This window comes from Prunus avium, chromosome 2 (assembly GCF_965620075.1).
Source record: "Prunus avium chromosome 2, drPruAviu1.hap1.1, whole genome shotgun sequence".
In the NCBI taxonomy this organism is placed as follows: Eukaryota; Viridiplantae; Streptophyta; class Magnoliopsida; order Rosales; family Rosaceae; genus Prunus; species Prunus avium.
Window position 1 is genome coordinate 5,069,383 of NC_142285.1, and position 19,897 is coordinate 5,089,279.

Below are 19,897 nucleotides of genomic sequence, written 5' to 3' on the forward strand. Positions count from 1 at the left end.
GGCACTAGTAGCGCTAGATTCATGAGTGGGTGTTGGTTGTGGGATATCATACTCTTCATAGAGTTTTATTATAATTTCACCTCATTCTTCTTCTTAATAGAATCTTCCGATCTTTCATATCGACTCTTCAATACAAATTCTAAGTTGCTCAACTTGAATCAAGGATCAAGCACAAGTGCTACCAACAAAAGTTGATTCACTTTATCTATGTTACCCCAATACTTTTCAAATTTTTTCTTCATGCTTTGTGTCATATCATTCAATACCTTGGCTTGGAAGTGTGGGTTTCAATTTCCATCATATAATCTCCCATGACCAAATCCTCAATTTTACCTTCCATTGCAATCAAGTCATGAAAGATGGTGTGGGAAGCCGAATGTAAAGAAAGACTCATCTTCAATGTGGCTTCGTAATAGACCTTTAGAAAGTTGACAAAAATAAGAGCATTGCTCCAATCTTCATCATTTTGTTAGACTTGGTAAACGAGTCATATTTGCCGTTCGTGTCAACATGCTTTTTTTAATGGGTTGATGCGATACAACCCTTTAAGTTAACGGGTGAAAAATAACCAACACGAACACAACCCATTACAATATTGAGAATCACACGACACGAAAAAAAGCACACACACTCGCACAAGCGCATGCAACCTCTCTCAACTTAAAAAAAAAATACCTACATGCCAATTGCCTACCCCAAACTTCTGAAAAAGGGTATACTAGTGATTTGCCCCCTGAACTTGTACCTAACTTTCAATTAGCCCCTTATCCTTTTTTTTTTTATAGAAAATTAAGGACCCGATCTATTTTTTTTGGCCAATGTACCCCTCGACGTCAGAATCTGGCACTTCCCATCCATTGTGCCTTTAAGATGGAGGTTAGTTTTGTCATTTCGCGTCTCCACTGAACTAAACCCATGCTTCAGCTATTAGTTCCTTTGTTTTGGCTCGTTTTTTCACCAAATGAATTACCCTCCATTTTTTCCAAGCTCCATTTTCGTACCCTAAACCAAAAGGGGATCTAGGGTTTAGGAGAAAACCCAATATTACGAGATGAGGAGGTCCTTACCTAGCAGAGGTCATGGAGGTCATGGGTCACAGAGGTGGAATTCATAAAGTGAAGAGGGTAGTTCATGGATGGTGCCTTCAGTCATTTGCTACTGTGGGAAGACTGCGAAAATCCAAATATCTTGGACTGCTGCACATCCAGGGAGGAGGTTTTACATATGTGGGAGGGTAAGTTTGTAATTGAAATTTGGTTTGCACATTTGAAATTTGGACTGATGCACAACTTGTTTTTTTCTTTCTGTTTTTTATGTATCAATTTGTTGTGACAAATATGCAGAATAGATGTAGATTTTGGGAATAGGGTGACCCACAAATGTGTGAGAGGTCAAAGTAAATTATACCTGGGCTGCTACGGAAAATAAATATGATGGAAGATGCAAAAAAGTCTCGGCTAGAGAAGCTGAAAAAAAAAAAACCCTTGGTTTTGGGTGTCTTGTTTATTGTTTGTGATAGTTTTGTGGTTGATGTATGGGAAAGGCAAAGACAATGAAGGATATTTGAAGTTGCCTATGTAATATGAAGTAGAAATAAAGGGGAGTAGAAAAGGCAAAGACAATGAATGAAATGTCGTGTATTAGTTGTGTGGCAGAGGTGTAATAGATGGACTTTTGGTCTTTTTGTTGAAGTAATATTGGCATGTATCAGTTGTGTTTTGACAATTTTGTTTCCAATTGACAATTTTGTTGAATGTGAACATATGTGTTGCAACAGTATCCAACCAAAACATATCCATTCCAGGCAAAGATATCCATTACAAAACATCTGTTCCAACACTAATCCCAGCAAAACATATGTGTTCTAGCAGTAATCCAACCAAAACATTTGTGTTCCAATAGTAATCTATTGGAATCAGTCTGAGAATCCTTGGACCATATAAGCTACAAATTCATCAAAATCAAATGTTCCAAAACATATCCATTACAATACAATAAGCGGTCCTAATGTTTTGGTGTTCCAAAAAACCAAAATCAGCCCGATGACCACATATGACCAAAATCAGCAAATCTCAACTACACTCTCCATGGCCTTGCTCTTTTTGGTAGAGGTACATTTTCTGAGTTTGGTTGAGAAGCATGCCCAATTTGATTTCCATGTAAGGTAACACTAGTTTGAGCAAGCTGCCTTGTTAGTTCAGACACTTGCCCCTCTCTTCTCGCCTATTTGAATGACCAAAATTAGCAAATCAGCTAACATTTGGTTTAAACATTTAATTGAAGCAGTTAAAGGAAATCAGTACATATGGTATTACCCCAAGCTTTGTTCTTCTAAAAGGTCTAGCTTGGATTGAAGTCTCAGCTTTATCTGGTTGTCTGACATGAACACTTGGCATACTTGTTCCCCTTCCCCTGCCTTGATCTAGTTGTTTGACAGGAACACTTGGCATACTTGTAGTTGATCTAGCTGCTACCCACAATCTTTGCTTCAATGCTAGTCCACTATGACCCGCAATCTTGAAATTATTGTGGAGTTGCCTAACACAATGCTTGTGTTCAGCAGTGGGCATCAAATCCCTAATGGCTTGCCCCAAACCCTTTTGCTTATCTGACATGAAAACCCAACCGTTATCATTTTCACACCCAACATCAGCAAAGAAAATCTCCATAAACCATGTCCAAGTCTCGGTATTTTCTACTTCAACCACATCAAATGCGACAGGGTACATCCCATTATTCGCATCAATACCAACTGCAGATAAAATCTGTCCTGGATGAGTTCCCTTCACATGACAACCATTGAAACCCACAACTAGCATGCATCCTGCAATAAAGCCCTTCTTCAATGCACCAAAACAGATATATATTCTTTTAAATACTGGGTTGTCCCCTCGCAGATCAGTCTTGATTAATACAATGCTGCCTGGATTGTTTGCCTTTGACTCTTCACAATAATCCCACAATTTTGCGTACTGTTCTTCAATAATTCCATGTATTCTCTCTTTAGCTATGCTCCTGGCTTTGTAAAACTAGTTTGCAGTGATATCTATGCCATAATTCTTCCTCACAATCTTCATGAAATCCGACACAGACATATTAGGATTATCTCTCAAGTTCCCATCAAACCTTTGAGCAAGCCAAGAAGAAGTGGCAAACTTGGTCTTCTGCATCCTTCCACATACATACTAAGGTTGATATGTCTTGATCCTAGCAGTAGGCCCTTTGCCCACATAAGATGCATATAGCAACCACTCACACTTGACATCCCTCTTTTCTTTACCTTTTTCTTTCCCCTTTTCTCCACCATTTTCTCCATTTTCTTCTCCACCATCCTCTCCAGCATTTTGTACAAGTTTTTCTATATTTTTTTCTCCTTTTTTTTTTTTTTTCCCTAAAACCTCTTTTATCAGCCTTTCCTCCACTTCCACACACCACCCTAACCCTGTGAGGGTCATTCTTGACCCATCTCAGTGGCCTAGCACTTGAAACTTCATAGAATCTTATGGCCTCCCTACATTGTTTCATGTTAGCAAACTCCATTCCAATATGAAATACTGGATTAAATAAATCAGTATCCCTTTTGAATTCCTTGAACCTAGGAGCTTTTCTTATGCGACTAACCTTTTTCACACCATCAACTTCATCTTCCTCTTCTGAAACACTTACAAGGTCCTCTAAATCATAATAATCACTTGGAACATCACCAGGTTCTCTTTATGGTTCTTGAACATCTTCATCCACCACATGCCTATCAAACCACCTGTCATCTTCTGCTCCCTTTTATTTCTCTTGTTCTTCATCTATTTGCTCGTAGTCACTATATATGAACTGCAGGCGCTCTTCGTCATCATCCTCTCCATCAACATTTACATCTTCTTCCTCATCTACCTGCAGCTCCTCATCTTCCTCTTTAGCTTCATCATCGGCATCATCAACAATGTTCACATCATTTTGTACATCTACATGTATCAATTGTGGTTGAAGAAAATTCTGAAAGTTAGATACAGCTGCAGAGGCTTCATTATCTAACAAGGTGGGTTCTGGCTTTCCTGTGATGTACAAACCGTAAACCCTTGATGCAGGTATCTCACGCACAAAGTCAAGCACATCCAAGTCTCCTCGAATTGCCACATAACCCAATGCTATGGACCTATAGCGATAATCGACTTTTATGTGGTTGTATCCTAGTGATTCAGCATCATCATATAAGTCTAGCATTGACAACTGATCTGTATTACAGTTGTCTGCCCATTGGACAGTACCTCCCACATACTTCCCCTTTTTAAAATACCCCCTATGATATCGTAAATAACTTTGGATCACCTACAAACAACAAGATTTAATTTAATTAACCCAGCAACTTCAATTTACTACTACAACAAACCTACCAGCCACACACAGACAAAGCAACGCACATGCTTTACTTTGGGACCACACTTTTCTATTCAAAAAGGAATCTTACAGAAAAGGCAATAAGATAGAAGAATCCAACTCTACTGACAATCTATGGACCACAACCACTTAAACAATAAAAAGAAAGGGAAAGTTGAAGACTTACTATACTTGGGAGCCTGCCCACTGCTCCGGACTTCGACAGGCATTTTTCTTGGTCAATACAGGTGTGTTGCTTCGAGAATCCTATGACGACCTCTCCGATTTGTCAACATCAACCACTATGCAGCTCGATTTCGTGAAATCCCCAATTCCCCCAAACTCTCGAACCCTACAACTACAAGTCTGATCTGACTTTGCATTTTTTTTTTTTTTTGGTCGAAACTAACCTAGCCTCCTTTGAATTTTTGAATTACATTGGGTTGACTTGCGTGGACATGAAAAATGAAAAAACTAACCTCCATCTTGAAGGTAGAATGGATGGAAAGTGCCAGATTCTGACGTTGAGGGGTACATTGGCGAAAAAAAATTGATCGGGTCCTTAATTTTCTAAAAAAAAAAGGATAGGGCACTAATTGAAACTAAGGTACAAATTCATGGGGCAAATCACTAGTATACCCTCTAAAAAAATACCCAATTTCCAATTTTCAACTTTGTTATGGTAGGAAGGACATTCTTTGTGCTCGCAATGTTTGTGGGGCTAGGTAGCATTGATGGAGACGAAGATGAGTGTTGGATTTGGGGAAGGAGCTGGAGATGGTTTTATTTTTAACATATTTTATTTTAAGTTTTTTATTGATTTAGTTGTATTAAAATGATAAAAATAACCCTCTTAAAGTGTGAATAACAAATACGCAAACGTTAGCTTAATAGGTGGCTAAAGAGTCCACCTGTTTTCAACATGACCAATTAAGTCCGACCCAAGTAATGATTTTTCGTGCGAATTTGTATCGTGTTAATGGGTCAGATTTATTCTATTAAATTAAAGAAAGAGATGAAACATGTAATGTATAAATAACACATGGTTTTTTAAACTAAAAACTGAACAGTTGTAAATGGTTTCTTGGCTTAACTTTACTCTTTTCTTTTTTTTTGGTTACATTGGAGGAAAGAAACCTCTTGGAGGTTCAAACCTAGGTGCCATGAGGGGAAGGGGGAATCCACCACCACTGTGGTGGGAACCCATTGGCACCTTTACTCCTTTTTCCTTCATCTCTTAACAAATTTCTTATATTTCTTATATTAAGAACCACTGCCCAGCTTCTGGCAAACTAAGCTTCAAGTTGAATAGTTAGTTACTTGTGGTAAATTGTTGATCAAGTTTCTTATATAACGGGAATACTTCACTTGTTCCCTTTAGACAAAGTAGGATGAACCATACAGACAAATATTCGAATAAGCTGGACCAACCAGCTAGCTAGTTTCGACTGTAAAGTATGATTCTTTTTGGTGCATAGCATATAGTCATACAGTGCTTTGCAACAAACAGGGACAAGGAAACTAATACCTCCTCGAGTGACACGGTGAACCATACAAATACAAAATAGGGTCGGGATCTAGGGACACACGTTTTTGACACACATTATGACACACAATATGAATCATTAGATTAAAAGCACATTCAATTGTTTAGATTTAATCTAACATAAACCTATTAGGTATTATTAGATTTAATCTAACCCTACAAAATATATCTAAATAACCAGCGATAAAAAAAGAAGTCCTAACTGCCTTACAAAAACAGCATAGTAACAGCCCATTCTTCTCTCTTGCAAGTTGCAAGGTTCTAACGAGCTTGGAGTTTCACTTGACAGTTTACCTGTCCCAAAAGTTCAAAAATAATGACCAAGTTTAAACAAACCCTCCATCATAAGGACCAAAGCATTAAAAAAAAACAAAAACATATGTAACAAAACAAAAAACACAATAGAGAAATCATTTACAATCAAATTGTTCCTGCGACTAAAACCTCAACAATATATAAATACATGTCTGCACAATAAATATAAAGGCACAATCCCAAACATCCCTGCCACTCCATATCAAAGAAAAAAATTGCAGCTGAGTTTCTACTGGTGTTCAAAAACTTCATTCATACTACTAACTATTCCTACAACAGCAAAACATTCGACAGCAAAAACAAGATCAATGTCAAGGCCAAAAATTGCAGAAACACTGTTTAGGACTTCAAAAACTAACATTTTCTGAGCAAATGAACAAACATAAAGATTTTTCAACTGAAAAAAAAAGAGAACAAACATAAAGATTCACAAGCATGTGTGTCCGTATAGTACATTACTTCATGCGTACGAAACCTCAACAAAAAAGAAAGTGATAATCTCTTCTTCTCATTAGGATTAGGATATAAAAGAAGGAATGGCCATTGATTGAGACGTGAGTGTGGTTGAATTCACTTTTTAATGCTATGGTATAACGAGGGAGTACATGGGCTTCTACAGGACTAATACACGATTCGCTGGCAACTCTCATCTGAAAGAAAAGAAAAAAAGGTTAAACATGCTCAAGAATGTTTTGCTGCAACAACATTAACAAGCCTATAGTAGCAAGGAATCACATGGAAACATTTGGAAGACAATATTTAGGCGTCCTACGTGCAGTGCAATGCTGTGCAGGCTTAATAAATTAATTAATTAATTAAATGAGCAAATTAAACAACTTACAGCACAGATGAGCCAATCAGATACGAAATGTGGGTCTCAGATTTGTAAGACAGTAGGTTATTGCATTCAAAGAAGCGAGTAGCTATGACTTTGACTCCCCGCTTGACCCCTTCCCGTTCCGTTCTCCGTGTGAGTTCAAGCGTCATGACAACAAAGCGCAGCTTCTCAGTCGGAGGTCTGAAGTTGAAATTGGCCATAATAATTAAGACTTTTCGATCTCCAGCGTAGACAAAATTGTAGTTGTTTGGAGCACGAAAGTCACAAGGCAACCGATTAATATCTGCCAGGTTCAGAATTTCGATAGTTTCCCAGCAGGAATTAGTCCCACTGGGAGCGAGGTGGACCTCAATCTCACTGTAATTCAAGCTCTCATGATAGGTATGCCAAAGATAGTGTAATTGATGAAGTAGGGAAGGTGAAATAAGATAAGTTTTGCAGAGAATGCAAATATGATTTTTCTCGTTGCACATATTGAATATATATCTACAAGTATAGAAATAGCTAGATAGCCATCCGTTGGTTACAACCCCAATTCACAATTTACAATAAATTACAATCTCCAAAGCATGAATTATGTCTCCATGTTTCCAGCTTGTTGTGTTTCCCTTGTGTTCCCCTAAAACATGGAAATGAGTTTCTAGGTGGTAGACAAGCTTTTCCATGTTTCCAGCTTTGTCTCAAGTCATTGTCAACACTCCCCCTCAAGTTGGTGCAAAGATATCACGCATGCCCAACTTGTCAAGTGAGTCATAAAAGACTTTGCTTGATACGGCCTTCGTCAGAATATCAGCAAGTTGGTTTTCCGAGTTTACAAACGGAAACCTAATTATACCCCTTTCTAGTTTCTCTTTGATGAAGTGTCGGTCAACTTCCACATGTTTGGTACGGTCATGTTGTACTGGGTTATGTGCTATCTCGATAGCAGCTTTGTTGTCACAGTACAAGTTTGTTGCCTTTAATGATTTAACTCCAAGGTCCTTCAGTAATTTCCGTAACCAAAGCAATTCACACACTCCTTGAGCCATTCCCCTAAATTCTGCTTCAGCACTTGATCTAGCCACAACTCTTTGCTTCTTACTCCTCCAAGTGACTAAGTTGCCCCCCACAAATGTAAAATATCCAGAAGTAGAATGTCTCTCTGTGATGGATCCTGCCCAATCCGCATCTGTGTATCCTTCTAGGTCCATAGGTGTATGTTTGGAGAACATCAACCTTTTTGCAGGGGCAGCCTTCAAGTACCTCATAATCCGTGTTACTGCATTCATGTGTGCCTCACTTGGTTGATGCATAAACTGACTAACCATACTCACAACATAAGCTATGTCGGGGCGTGTGTGTGATAGATAAATCAGTCGCCCAACCAATCTTTGATACCTTTCTTTGTCAGTGGGTACTTGATCTGGATACATCCCTAACTTGTGGTTCTGCTCAATAGGTGTGTCAGCTGGCTTACAATCAAGCATTCCAGTTTCTGTCAACAAATCTAACACATATTTTCGTTGGGATAGAAATATGCCATGTTTTGATCTAGCAACTTCTATGCCAAGAAAATATTGTAACTCACCTAATTCCTTCATCTCAAATTTACTAGCAAGGAGCTTCTACAGATTCTTCATTTCTCCATTGTCATTACCGGTAACCACCATATCATCAACACAGATGATAAGGGCAGTAAGTTTGTCACCACGACGCTTTAAGAATAAAGTGTGATCCGAGTTGCTCTGAGTGTACCCAAAGCGCTTCATGGAATCGGTGAATTTTCCAAACCAGGCTCGTGGTGACTGCTTTAGCCCATTTAATGATTTTCTCAGCTTGCAAACGGTGTTGGGATCGAATGTCATAGAGGTCCCTGGTGGTGGTTCCATATACACTTCTTCTTGCAAGTCCCCGTGAAGAAATGCATTCTTTACATCATACTGCAGTAGTGGCCAATCAAGATTTGCAGCCAATGACATGAGAACACGTACGGTGTTGATCTTGGCAACAGGTGCAAATGTCTCCTGGTAGTCAATTCCATATGTTTGTGTATACCATTTGGCCACTAATCGAGCTTTGTATCGGTCTATGGATCCATCAGCTTTGTATTTAATGGTGTATATCCACCGACATCCAACTGGTTTCTTCCCTTGTGGTAACTGAACCATTTCCCATGTAGAATTCTTTTCTAGAGCTTCCATTTCCATTGCCATTGCTTCAGCCCATCTGGAATCTGTTATAGCATCCTGACACTTATTTGGAACACATACAGTAGATAATTGATTGATAAATGATGCATATGACTTTGACAATCTATGAGTTGAAACATGGTTATTAATAGGATATTTAGATTTGGCAGTAAGGTCGGGACAATATTGAGGTTTGGGTTTTCCTCTAGTGGTCCTAGGTGGGAGAGTGTATGGTGTAGCATTAGGTGGTTCGGGAATTACCTCGAGTGTTTCTTCCTCACGAGACGATTGGTCCGATGGTTGAGAAGGAGGGGTTGTATTTTGTAGTTGATCACAGCAAACATTTGAATTGTCTCCTCCGGGATCGTCACCAAATAAGAACGACAATTTTTCAGTACCTTCATCGCTGTCCAAATAGCAATCTTCAAGTTCACAGGGGATCTGCGACCGGTCGCACGGTTCTGAGCGACCGGTCGCTTTCGGACAGATTGGTATTTCATCGCTGGAGCAATGCGACCGGTCACTGAGGTCCGTGCGACCGGTCGTTTCTGAATCTGTGCAAAAGCGACCGGTCGTTTCTGGGCTGCGACCGGTCGTATTTGGACAGATTCAATTTTCAGAATTGCTGGAGCTATGCGACCGGTCGCTGAGGTCCGTGCGACCAGTCGTTTCTGAATCTGTGCAAAAGCAACCGGTCATTTCTGGGCTGCGACTGGTTGTATTTGGACAGACTTGAATTTCCCCTTGAACTTTTTCTTGAACTTTTTTTTCCTTCTCTTCATTCCTCCTCTCCCCCTGAAGAGAAGGGGGTGTAGAAGCTTCAAAGTATGATAAATCTTCATGGAATGTGGCATCCATGGTGACAAAGAGCTTACGAGTAGGAGGATGGTAACATTTGTATCCTTTTTGATTTGATCAATACCCAACGAACACACAACGAATGGCACAAGGGTCCAGTTTACTTCTTTGATGAGATGGAACATGAGCATATACAACACAACCAAATATGCGAGAAGGCAACTTGAGGACTGTAGGAAGAGAGACGTGACGAGCCAAGGTGTTCAGTGGAGTTTCAAACTTCAAAACACTACTAGGCACTCGATTAATTACATAGACTGCAGAAAGAAGGGCATGTCCCCATAAGTAGTGAGGGACCGATTTATCCAGCATGTATGCACGAGTAACCTCAAGTAATTGTCGATTCTTTCGCTCTGCGACACCATTTTGTTGCGGAGTAAAAGATGTGGAGGTTTGATGAATGATGCTGTGGTCTCGGAAGAATTGTGCCAAGACATTGTTCACATATTCCCCACCATTATCAGACCGGAATACTTTGATGGAGGCTTGGAACTGTGTGGTAATCATAAAATGAAATTCACGGATTGCAGCGGAAATGTCACTTTTATGAGCTAGTAAATATACCCAAGTCATGCATGTGCAATCATCAATAAAGGTAACAAACCATCTTTTGCCATTGGAAGAAACTTTAGCAGGACCCCAAACATCAGAGTGAACCAAATCAAAAGGGAATTCCGTTTTATTATCACTTAAGGGAAAAACAGTTTGATGACTTTTGGCCAATACACAGGTTTCACACTGAAACTGATGATTATCTAAGCCACGAAACAAAGACGGAAACAAACGTTGAAGATAGCCAAAGGATGGATGTCCTAGGCGACGATGCCAAAGCCAAATCTTGTGTTGATTGCGAGCTTGTCAAGGAATACAACCCCCCTCTTCGTTTACCATGCCCAATCGTCGCGTGAGTCGTGAGGTCCTGAAAAATACAATGGGAAGGATAGAATGTGGCATAACAATTATGTGAGTCAAGTAATTTTCCAACAGATAGCAAATTGCAATTGATGGAGGGAACAAGTAGTGTATGAGATAAAGATAAGGAAGGGGAAAGTGATATAGTTCCTTCACCAGCAACATTAGAAGGAACTCCATTGGCACTAGTGATGTAAGGATGACGAGACTTAGAAGATAATGTGGAAAACATAGTAGAGCCAAAAGTCATATGATCAATGGCACCTGTGTCAATTATCCATGTAGTGGGTAGTGTACCTGATTCGGAGTCGGAGAGTAGGGTGGAAGATGGAGAAGCATCGGTAGTTATAACACATGCTGCCTTGGGAGTTTTGTTGCGGGACTTGAGAGCATCCCACCACTCAGAATAACCATGAAGCTTAAAGCACTTTTCAACAAGATGATTACCACCACAATGAGTGCACTTCTGAGTTCCCTTTGCATCGTCAGTTTTGGGACCCCGGGGGGGAAGTCCGGAGGACGTATGGTGTGGTGGCCGATATGGCTTGACCGCCATTGCACTTCCACCGCCAAGCATGGAAGATTGGCGATTATCTTCTTCTACAACAAGTGCATAAGCTTCAATGACTGCTGGAAGCAGGTTCATAGCAAGAATCCGACTACGAACGGAATCAAAGTTGGGATCGAGTCCTCCCAAAAAATCGTACACACGTTCAACTTCAAGTGCTTGTTGGTGAGGGGCCACATCATCGGGATTGGTATGTTTGCAGGGACGGAGGCTGTCAATTTCCTGCCATATTATGTGTAATTTTTCATAGAAGACATTCACAGGTTCACCATTTTGAGAGGTGGTGACGGACTGACGACGGAGTTGGTACAACTTGGAGCTATTCTGAGTAACAGTGTATGTCTTCTGAGTTGCATCCCATACCGCATAATCCGTTGAGCAATGATTAAATAAGGCACGTACATTTTTGGTCATGGAGTTGAGGAGCCATGATTGCACCAAACAGTTGTCTTCATCCCAAGCTTCATAGCTAGGATCATCAATGGCAGGGGCAATCTTTTTACCATTAATGAAACCAGCCATACGACGAGCAGTGATGGCCAAGCGAACACTACGAGACCATGCAGGGTAGTTGGACCCATCCAACTTATCAGGAGTAATTTGAGAGAAGTCATGAGAGGACCAGAGTGGTGGAGTTGTGGAGTCAATCTTGGTGGAGTCGATCTTAGAGGAGTCGGCCGTGGAGTTGATTGTGTCGTTGGTGTCACCCATGATGTAAATAGATTAAGAGAAAGAAATAGCTTAGAATTTCAGCAAACAAGAGCACAAATAGGACTTGGGATCAAGACCAATTTTGAGGCAAGGCAAAGTATGAGATGAGAATGATATAACAGCAAATTATGGGTAAGGATAGGTAGAGATTAGGCAAGAACAAGGTTATGCAGAGGCAACCAAAATTGATTGCTTTGATACCATGCCAAAGATAGTGTAATTGATGAAGTAGGGAAGGTGAAATAAGATAAGTTTTGCAGAGAATGCAAATCTAATTTTTCTCATTGCACATATTGAATATATATCTACAAGTATAGGCATAGCTAGATAGCCATCCGTTGGTTACAACCCCAATTCACAATTTACAATAAATTACAATATCCAAAGCATGAATTATGTCTCCATGTTTCCAGTTTGTTGTGTTCCCCTAAAACATGAAAATAAGTTTCTAGGTGGTAGACAAGCTTTTCCATGTTTCCAGCTTTGTCTCAAGTCATTGTCAACAAGGTAAACATGAAACAGTCATCATCGTCCTCCACGAACAAAGCTCCTGTTCCATGAAAGAAGTCGGCATGGCTGGACGAGGAGAAGATAATAGGTGCTTCGACTATTGTCCATTCTGGGTCCTTTTTGGCAACGTCAATGCCATACATGGGATCATCCACGGGATCATCGGAATTTGGATTCGAAACAAGGATGGTGTGCCCCAAATAGCACATCCGTCATTGGCAAACGGTATTCGTCTGGAGGATTGGGAAGTGGCGACCATTCCTGTACTATCGGGTCGAACACCTGGAAAAGTGGAGGGTTAGAAACAGCGCCAACAACATTTTTGAAGAGAGCATAGAGTTGACCCTCCAGCTCCACCAGCAGGGGTTCACTGCTCCCACTTCCAAGGAATTTCTTAAATGGCCCATCCTTTTTTATCTTGGGATTCGGATCCACAGTTGGATCGGTCTCAAACACATATATATCTCTACTTGTTTTTGGTCCGAAAGGCCAACCGCAACGGTCGTTGAGTGGTGAGAAGTGGAGTTTCGTGTCGCCTGCGAAAACGATTTGGGATCCCCATATAGGCTGGAAGATACTCGCCGGTCATAGAAGTTAGACGGATTAATTCACTATTGCCCTTGGAGCAACTCCGGCATCTCGGGCATGGACTGGGTGTGAAGCACTCGGGGCATTTGTGTTCATGAGGATTGGGTTGGGACAGGAGCATGATGATGAAAACAAATCGCTCAATTTGATGGAATAGATAGCGTAAGAAACGACTGCCCACTTCACCTCGGTGGAACATGTATAAAGCGACTTTTCCTCGTCAATAATCTTCCATGACCTTGTAACTTTTATGATGTTCATCATAAAGGATTATAATTAAGAGATATCACTATCTTAAATGGGTCGAACTAAATTAATAAAAACCTTTGTTTCCCTCAACAGCTAGTCCTCGAGCAAAACAAAAATTAGAAACATATGATAAATGAAAATTAATTAAGCCAATTTCATAGGGATCTCAATTGCATTTAGCGTATGCAACAAGCCTTTAAACCCCTAGGTTGTCCTAGTGGACGAGTTAGGGCTCGTCTAGTAACGTTTTCGGAGAGTGTTTTCTGAAATTATTTTCAGAGAATGAAAACAAGAAAACAAATTTGCATTTTCAGGAAATGAAAATGCGTCTGGTAGATTAATTAGAAAACATCTTCAGAAAACAAAAACAATGAAAACTTGTCTGGTAGTACAATTTGAAATAATAATATGTGAGTTATTTTTATGAAAACGTTTTCCACGAGAATGAAAACAACTTTTTTCTGTTTTCTACAAGTACACATGAACTTGTTTTCATTTTATGAAAACATTCTCAGTGTTTTCTGTTTTTGGGCCATCGAACATGTTTTTGCCTCAATTTTGTTCTCTGAAAACGAAAACAACCTCTTAAAACATTACCGAACGGGCGTCTTGTTCGAAATGCGAAGTTAAATGATCAAACTTAAAATTATTTCAAATGCCCAACCATCTTCAAAAAGAACAACAAAGCAAGGAAAATCTGAATTTTCAACTCATGGGCAATTTTTAAAAGAGCAAACACATTTTCAGAATCAATCCCAACTTAGAGTCGAAGACACTTATAACCATTTAGTAATATTTTCATTTGTTTCCTTTGGTGTAATGTGGACCAACACACCTGCAGGGCAAAAATCAATTCCAATCACACTAACCTCATTATTTCAAGTGTTGTCAAATTTCATTGCAAATAACAAACCAAGGCTTTTTTTTTCTTTTTTTTTTTAATAACTTGGTGACCATGCAATATTTAGTTTCGTCCACAAAAAAAAAAGCGTTCTAATGAACCCGTGTAATGAGTTTTAGGCCAACGACTCTCAAATAATGTTTCAAAATTAAATCCTAAAACATCTACAATTCCTAAATCCTACCACAAACCTAAATCAAACATTTTCCTAAATATTTCAACATTTAAAGCATGACAAATGCTAGAAATTAGATAGGGTAAGATAAAGAAACTTATTACCTGAAAATTGCTTTTCCAATTTCACGTTGACATTATTCCAACCATAAGCACACAAGTTCTAATACATAGAAATTCCAAAAGAAAATAAGAACAGAAAACAATACTCAACATAATCAAAATCCTAAGTAAAACACAAGAAACACTTGAAGAAACGAAAAGAAAACCTAGAACTGAAAAAAAAAAACTCAGCCAAGTCAACCAGGATAAAAAACAAAGAACGAGTCATGAATTGCACATTCTCACCTGCACGTATGTGATCTAAATCCGAAGTGAATTTCATATGCAAAGGGTCCAAAGAGCCAAGGCACATGTAATTGGGAATATCATTCAATGGATTCATCCTTATTGCATTTCTGTATTTCTGAATTCTCTCATCCTCTAGTGTTTGAAATGACCAATGCCAGAGCCATGACCCAATTGAATTAAAAACTAATGGATCCAAACAAATCGCTAATCCTACACCTAGCAAGATTTTGATCCTTGCCTCCCTCTCCTCTGAATAAATAAATAAATAGGGCTCGTTTGGGAGTCAGGGACGAAGCATCTCCCACGTGCTTCTCCAAAAAATCACTTAAAGTGATTCTCCATAAAAGTGATTATTGGTCTTTCCAAAATCACTCTCAAACGAGCCCTAAAAGAACGAGTCTCTAGAGTGAAGAGATGCATTGGTTTCCAGAATCAGCACTTGCTAGAAACAATGAACAAACTGTAAAACAGTTTTTCTTTGCTGATGAAAAATAAGCAATCTTTGAATTATTTACAAACGGGTCAATAGTGCCAAAAATAGATCACAAATTTCAGCACTCTTAGCATAATCGTACAACTTTTATTATAAAAGCAATCTGAGGTCTTAACTGAAATGTAATGGGTAGTGCTACTCAGTAGAATGAATCAGGGTCTTTCTCCAAGCAAGGTTAACAAGAATTTTTTGTAGTCTCCTGATGTGTCACCTATAATGTCGTCGACGAGGCTTCTTTTGTACACATTGAAATACTCCTCTTTGATTTTGATCATGTCGATCTCAGCTCGGCTTAGTATGGCTCTATTCAGAGAATCTTCATCTGTCCCGAGTCCAACAATGGAATTTTTGATGACCTGCATGTGGTTCAAGCAACAATGAAAAGTCAGATGAGATCAATTTCTACCAAGGAGCATCAATTCTCTCTACATCGACAAGATCCAGCTGATCTGATTGGTCTTGCTGGACCAGGAAATGGAGTCGGAGAGAAATATTATGTTCAAAACAAGGGTTCAATTCAAACGAGCATGAAAAAGAAACGATAAGTATAAAATAAGTTGGTGCACAAGGAATGGATCTACCTCTGCAAAATACTTCTCAGGTGATTCTATGCACCAAAATACCGCTATCAAGAGAGATTCCAAATCACCATTGCCACAAGCCTTAATGTCCTGTCAACAGAAGTGCCAATTGAAAGAGGAAAAAGGAGGACATTAAAAAGAACACAAGTATGATGATTAGTAAACGGTAGAAAAGTAGAGGCAATACCTGGTCAAAGGAATTTCCATACTTTTGCTTGTAACACTCAAAGGTCGCTCTGAGCTGAAATAAATTCCTTGTGCTGAGTATCCGAACAACATGATCATCATCTAGTTGCTTTGTTTCGATGGCTTCATGTAGCCTAGAAGCCTCCGAACCGGCAATGCCTGAGTCCACCAGCTGTCTGTCATACCTGTAGGAGCTCACCAAACCGACCAGAATCTATGGCAACCGGCAACCAGTACTATTAGTCAACAGAATGCAATTCTACCTCATTTTCCAACTCAGTCACCAAACATGGCCTTAACTTATAGTATGAGACATTTTTCCTTTTTTTAATAGTTTTTTCTGTAATATTAATTCAGTCAATTACTGTTTAATTACTTTGAGAATCTCCATACTTTTTAGAGGGCTTTTCCGGATGAAGATGTTAGTAGCATAGCATTATAATAACAATAATTTACCCAGTATTTGAGTCTGATGTTCTTGAGCTAGTCAATATGTTTTCACCTTTCTGAGGGGGAGGGAAACAGTAGATGCAATATCCTCCTCAAGTGAACAATCAAAAATTGAAGCGTAGACCTGCCTCACTGCCATCAAGTGGTGAGGAGATGATGCACATGCTATCTCGACTACCACTTTTAGGTGTTTTATGCCTTGCTTCTTTGCCTTCAGCGCATCTCTTGTCAATTTAGCATCCCTTTCAGGAGGATCATATGCCCACAAAATGATTGCTTTCTGTTACACATCATTACTTGAATTGTTATAATTAAACCCATGGAATAACATGAATGAAAACAATAACAACATAACATGCTTATGAAATTCAAATTTGCAATTCAATGAATTCATTTACGATTTATATTTGTAAACATACAGAACTTTTGTTAGTTGAGTAAAATATTTTTTTTTATCAACTTGAATAATTATGAAATAGTAATAACAACATACATACATGTGTTTTTCATACTTATGTAAGAAGTTTATTATGACCTTTTGATGGATAGCATGGAAATGTTGTTTGAAATGAAAAGTTAGGAGTATTTCTCCTCTATGAATTATGAGAAAGAAATGACAAGCATAAAGGGTTGGAGAAAATTACTCTGAAATCTCCAGAAAGCTCAGAGTGGAGATCATCAAGGAGAGATTTATTGTAAAGCTGTTGATAAGTGTCTTTGATTTTCCTTCTTTGGCTTTGATTCCTATGTCCTAATATCCATATCACAGCCTCCTCATCCGTTCCCAATCCTAAATCCATTTGTACAAACACTTGATAAATATATTCATGAATGAATATCAGCAGCAGCCAAATCAATTATAATGATTTTCAAAAAGACCAACTTTCAAATAAAAAGTAGCCAAATTTATTTCATTCATCCAATGACAGGAAACAAATATCAAATTATAATGACAAATAACAGAAGATCTTCATAATCAGTTTCAGGCTTCTGCCACCCATATTTTTGCAACAAGAAAATCAGAGAAACAAGATGGTTGATATACATAAATACACATGTGTTTTCAGCTAATCCACAAATGAACCCATGAAGAAATCAAATTAATCCACCAAAATTCAGAGAGAGAATCAGAAATCTTCACAGATATATTCACAAATTCACCATTGACCCATGAACCAACATTGAATAAAACATTCAAAGACACAAACTTTTCAATGAAACCAACATATAATTATATCACGTCTGAGAGTGAGAGAAGAAGAAGAAGAAAAAGAAAACCTTCGAAGGCTTTTTTGAGCCTCTGACAGTCGTTGTCTGGAGATGGAACAGGTTCTGGTACTTTGACAGTACCCATTGATCCGCTCAGCTTGAAATCTTCCTCTGAAAATGAGATTGCAGATGAAGAATTTTTTTTGTGCACTGAGCTAGTGCTACGCAGTCTACCAAAGAAACTCTGCATTTTTAGCCGTTTCTTTCTCCTCCTTCCGTTGTTTTTCCCTCTTTGTTTGCCTCGTCCTTCGCTGGAAGCATAGATTTGTTGTGTGTATGATCATCTTTTCAAATTGACAAATTTACCACTCATTTTTATATTTAGAATTTACCACACTACCCCTGTTTACAATAAAATCCTTTTTTTTAGGGAACAATACATTTTTGGTTATTGCGTTTTGCTCCGATTTTCATTTTGGTCCCTATATTTTTTAATTTGTTGAGTCATGGTCCTTATTTAATTTGTTAGCAATTTAGGTTATTCCCATTTGTTTGGTCAAAGAGAAACTTCCTAAACCCTTTTTTTAAGGTTATTCCCATGTAATTGCACTTTAATATGCTCATATGAGTGAGCTTTGAAAACAAAACTCACTATTCAACCAAAAAAAAAAAACACACAAAGCCACTAATATTATTAACAAATTAACACACAAGGACAAAAAGTGTTTAACCCTCTTAATAATTAAGGCGATTCTTTTTTCCACAAAAAGCGATAGTATTTTATTGATGAGGATGAAAGAAAGAAGCACAAGAACTAGGCAATGTCTTAGAGGAATAGGGGAGTATCTCTACACCAAATGGATATATGGTCATCAGATAATTAAGGCGATTTGTAGTAATTGCAATTTATCATAAAACCATATGCTTATGAAAAATTACTAGTAATCATTTTCTTTTGTTTTTAGCATATAACTAATCTTTATCTCATGGACCATAGATATTGAACAAACAAAAAAGAGTGTAAAGGTAAACTTCTCTCAAGACATAGAGCATCCGCAATGGGTTCTCTAAACCACCTCCTTAGACAAATTTTAGGGAGGAATTGTAAAAATGCAACTCCAACCATGCTCTCTATCCACCTCCTCCTAAATCTGAGGAGAGAGAAAGTACTCCTAGTGGCTCCATATAATTTAATGCTGCCTTATTTAATAAGTATTTCAAACCTTTATTTAATGCTAACTATTTTTTATTTTATTTTTTAATAGAGATGGACCAATCAAAAAAGAGTTATAGCATTTATGACTCTCCAAATTATGGAGTATGGTTGGAGTTGAAATTTTTTAGAGAGCTCCTAAAATAGCTTTCTTATATTTTTAGCTAAATTTTAGCTAAGAAATAGAGAGCATCATTGCGGATGCTCTTAGAGCTACAAGTAGCTTTATTGGTTACCAAAAGAAATGAAATGAAATAAATAGGGCAACCAACCTTAGCAAAGAAAAAGCCCTTGAATTTTGTCGAAATTATCGAGTGCACCCCGTTATTTGTGATTTTTGAGACTAGACCACAAACTTTGTGTATATCCTTTTTGGTGACCATGAAGACTTTCTATTCTCAAGTTGGAACCACCTCATGTACAAATGCACATTCCATCGGTAACCAACTTATCACTCGTCCCTTTTGGAGCGTTTAGCATCAATTTCATCACCATAATTATATATCCATGAATAGGTCTTTTTCTGGTCAATTGTTAACAGCTGTTTTGATGGGGATATAAAGAACGTAGGCCATAAAACACATCAGTTTGAGTGAGTGCATTAACTACTAATTAACAGGCAAAAAAAACAAATGTTGTCATAATTTATCAGCAAAAGCAAGCAACATGAATGCCATAATGTACCAAATAAGTAAACAATGTTTC

At 38.4% G+C, this 19,897-nt stretch overlaps 1 protein-coding gene across 1 annotated transcript; it reads right to left on the minus strand.

Annotated features, from left to right (window-relative positions):
• Positions 1 to 15,512: 15,512 nt before the first annotated feature.
• ANNAT3 (annexin 3) lies at positions 15,513 to 18,316 on the minus strand. Its single transcript, XM_021973607.2, has 6 exons — positions 18,049 to 18,316; positions 17,415 to 17,560; positions 16,823 to 17,050; positions 16,322 to 16,534; positions 16,135 to 16,224; positions 15,513 to 15,909 (listed from the first exon to the last, which is right to left on the minus strand). Exons 1-6 carry the CDS (start codon positions 18,227 to 18,229, stop codon positions 15,706 to 15,708), a joined length of 1,062 nt encoding a protein of 353 aa, XP_021829299.2. The 5' UTR covers positions 18,230 to 18,316; the 3' UTR covers positions 15,513 to 15,705.
• Between the last annotated feature and the right edge of the window lie 1,581 nt (positions 18,317 to 19,897).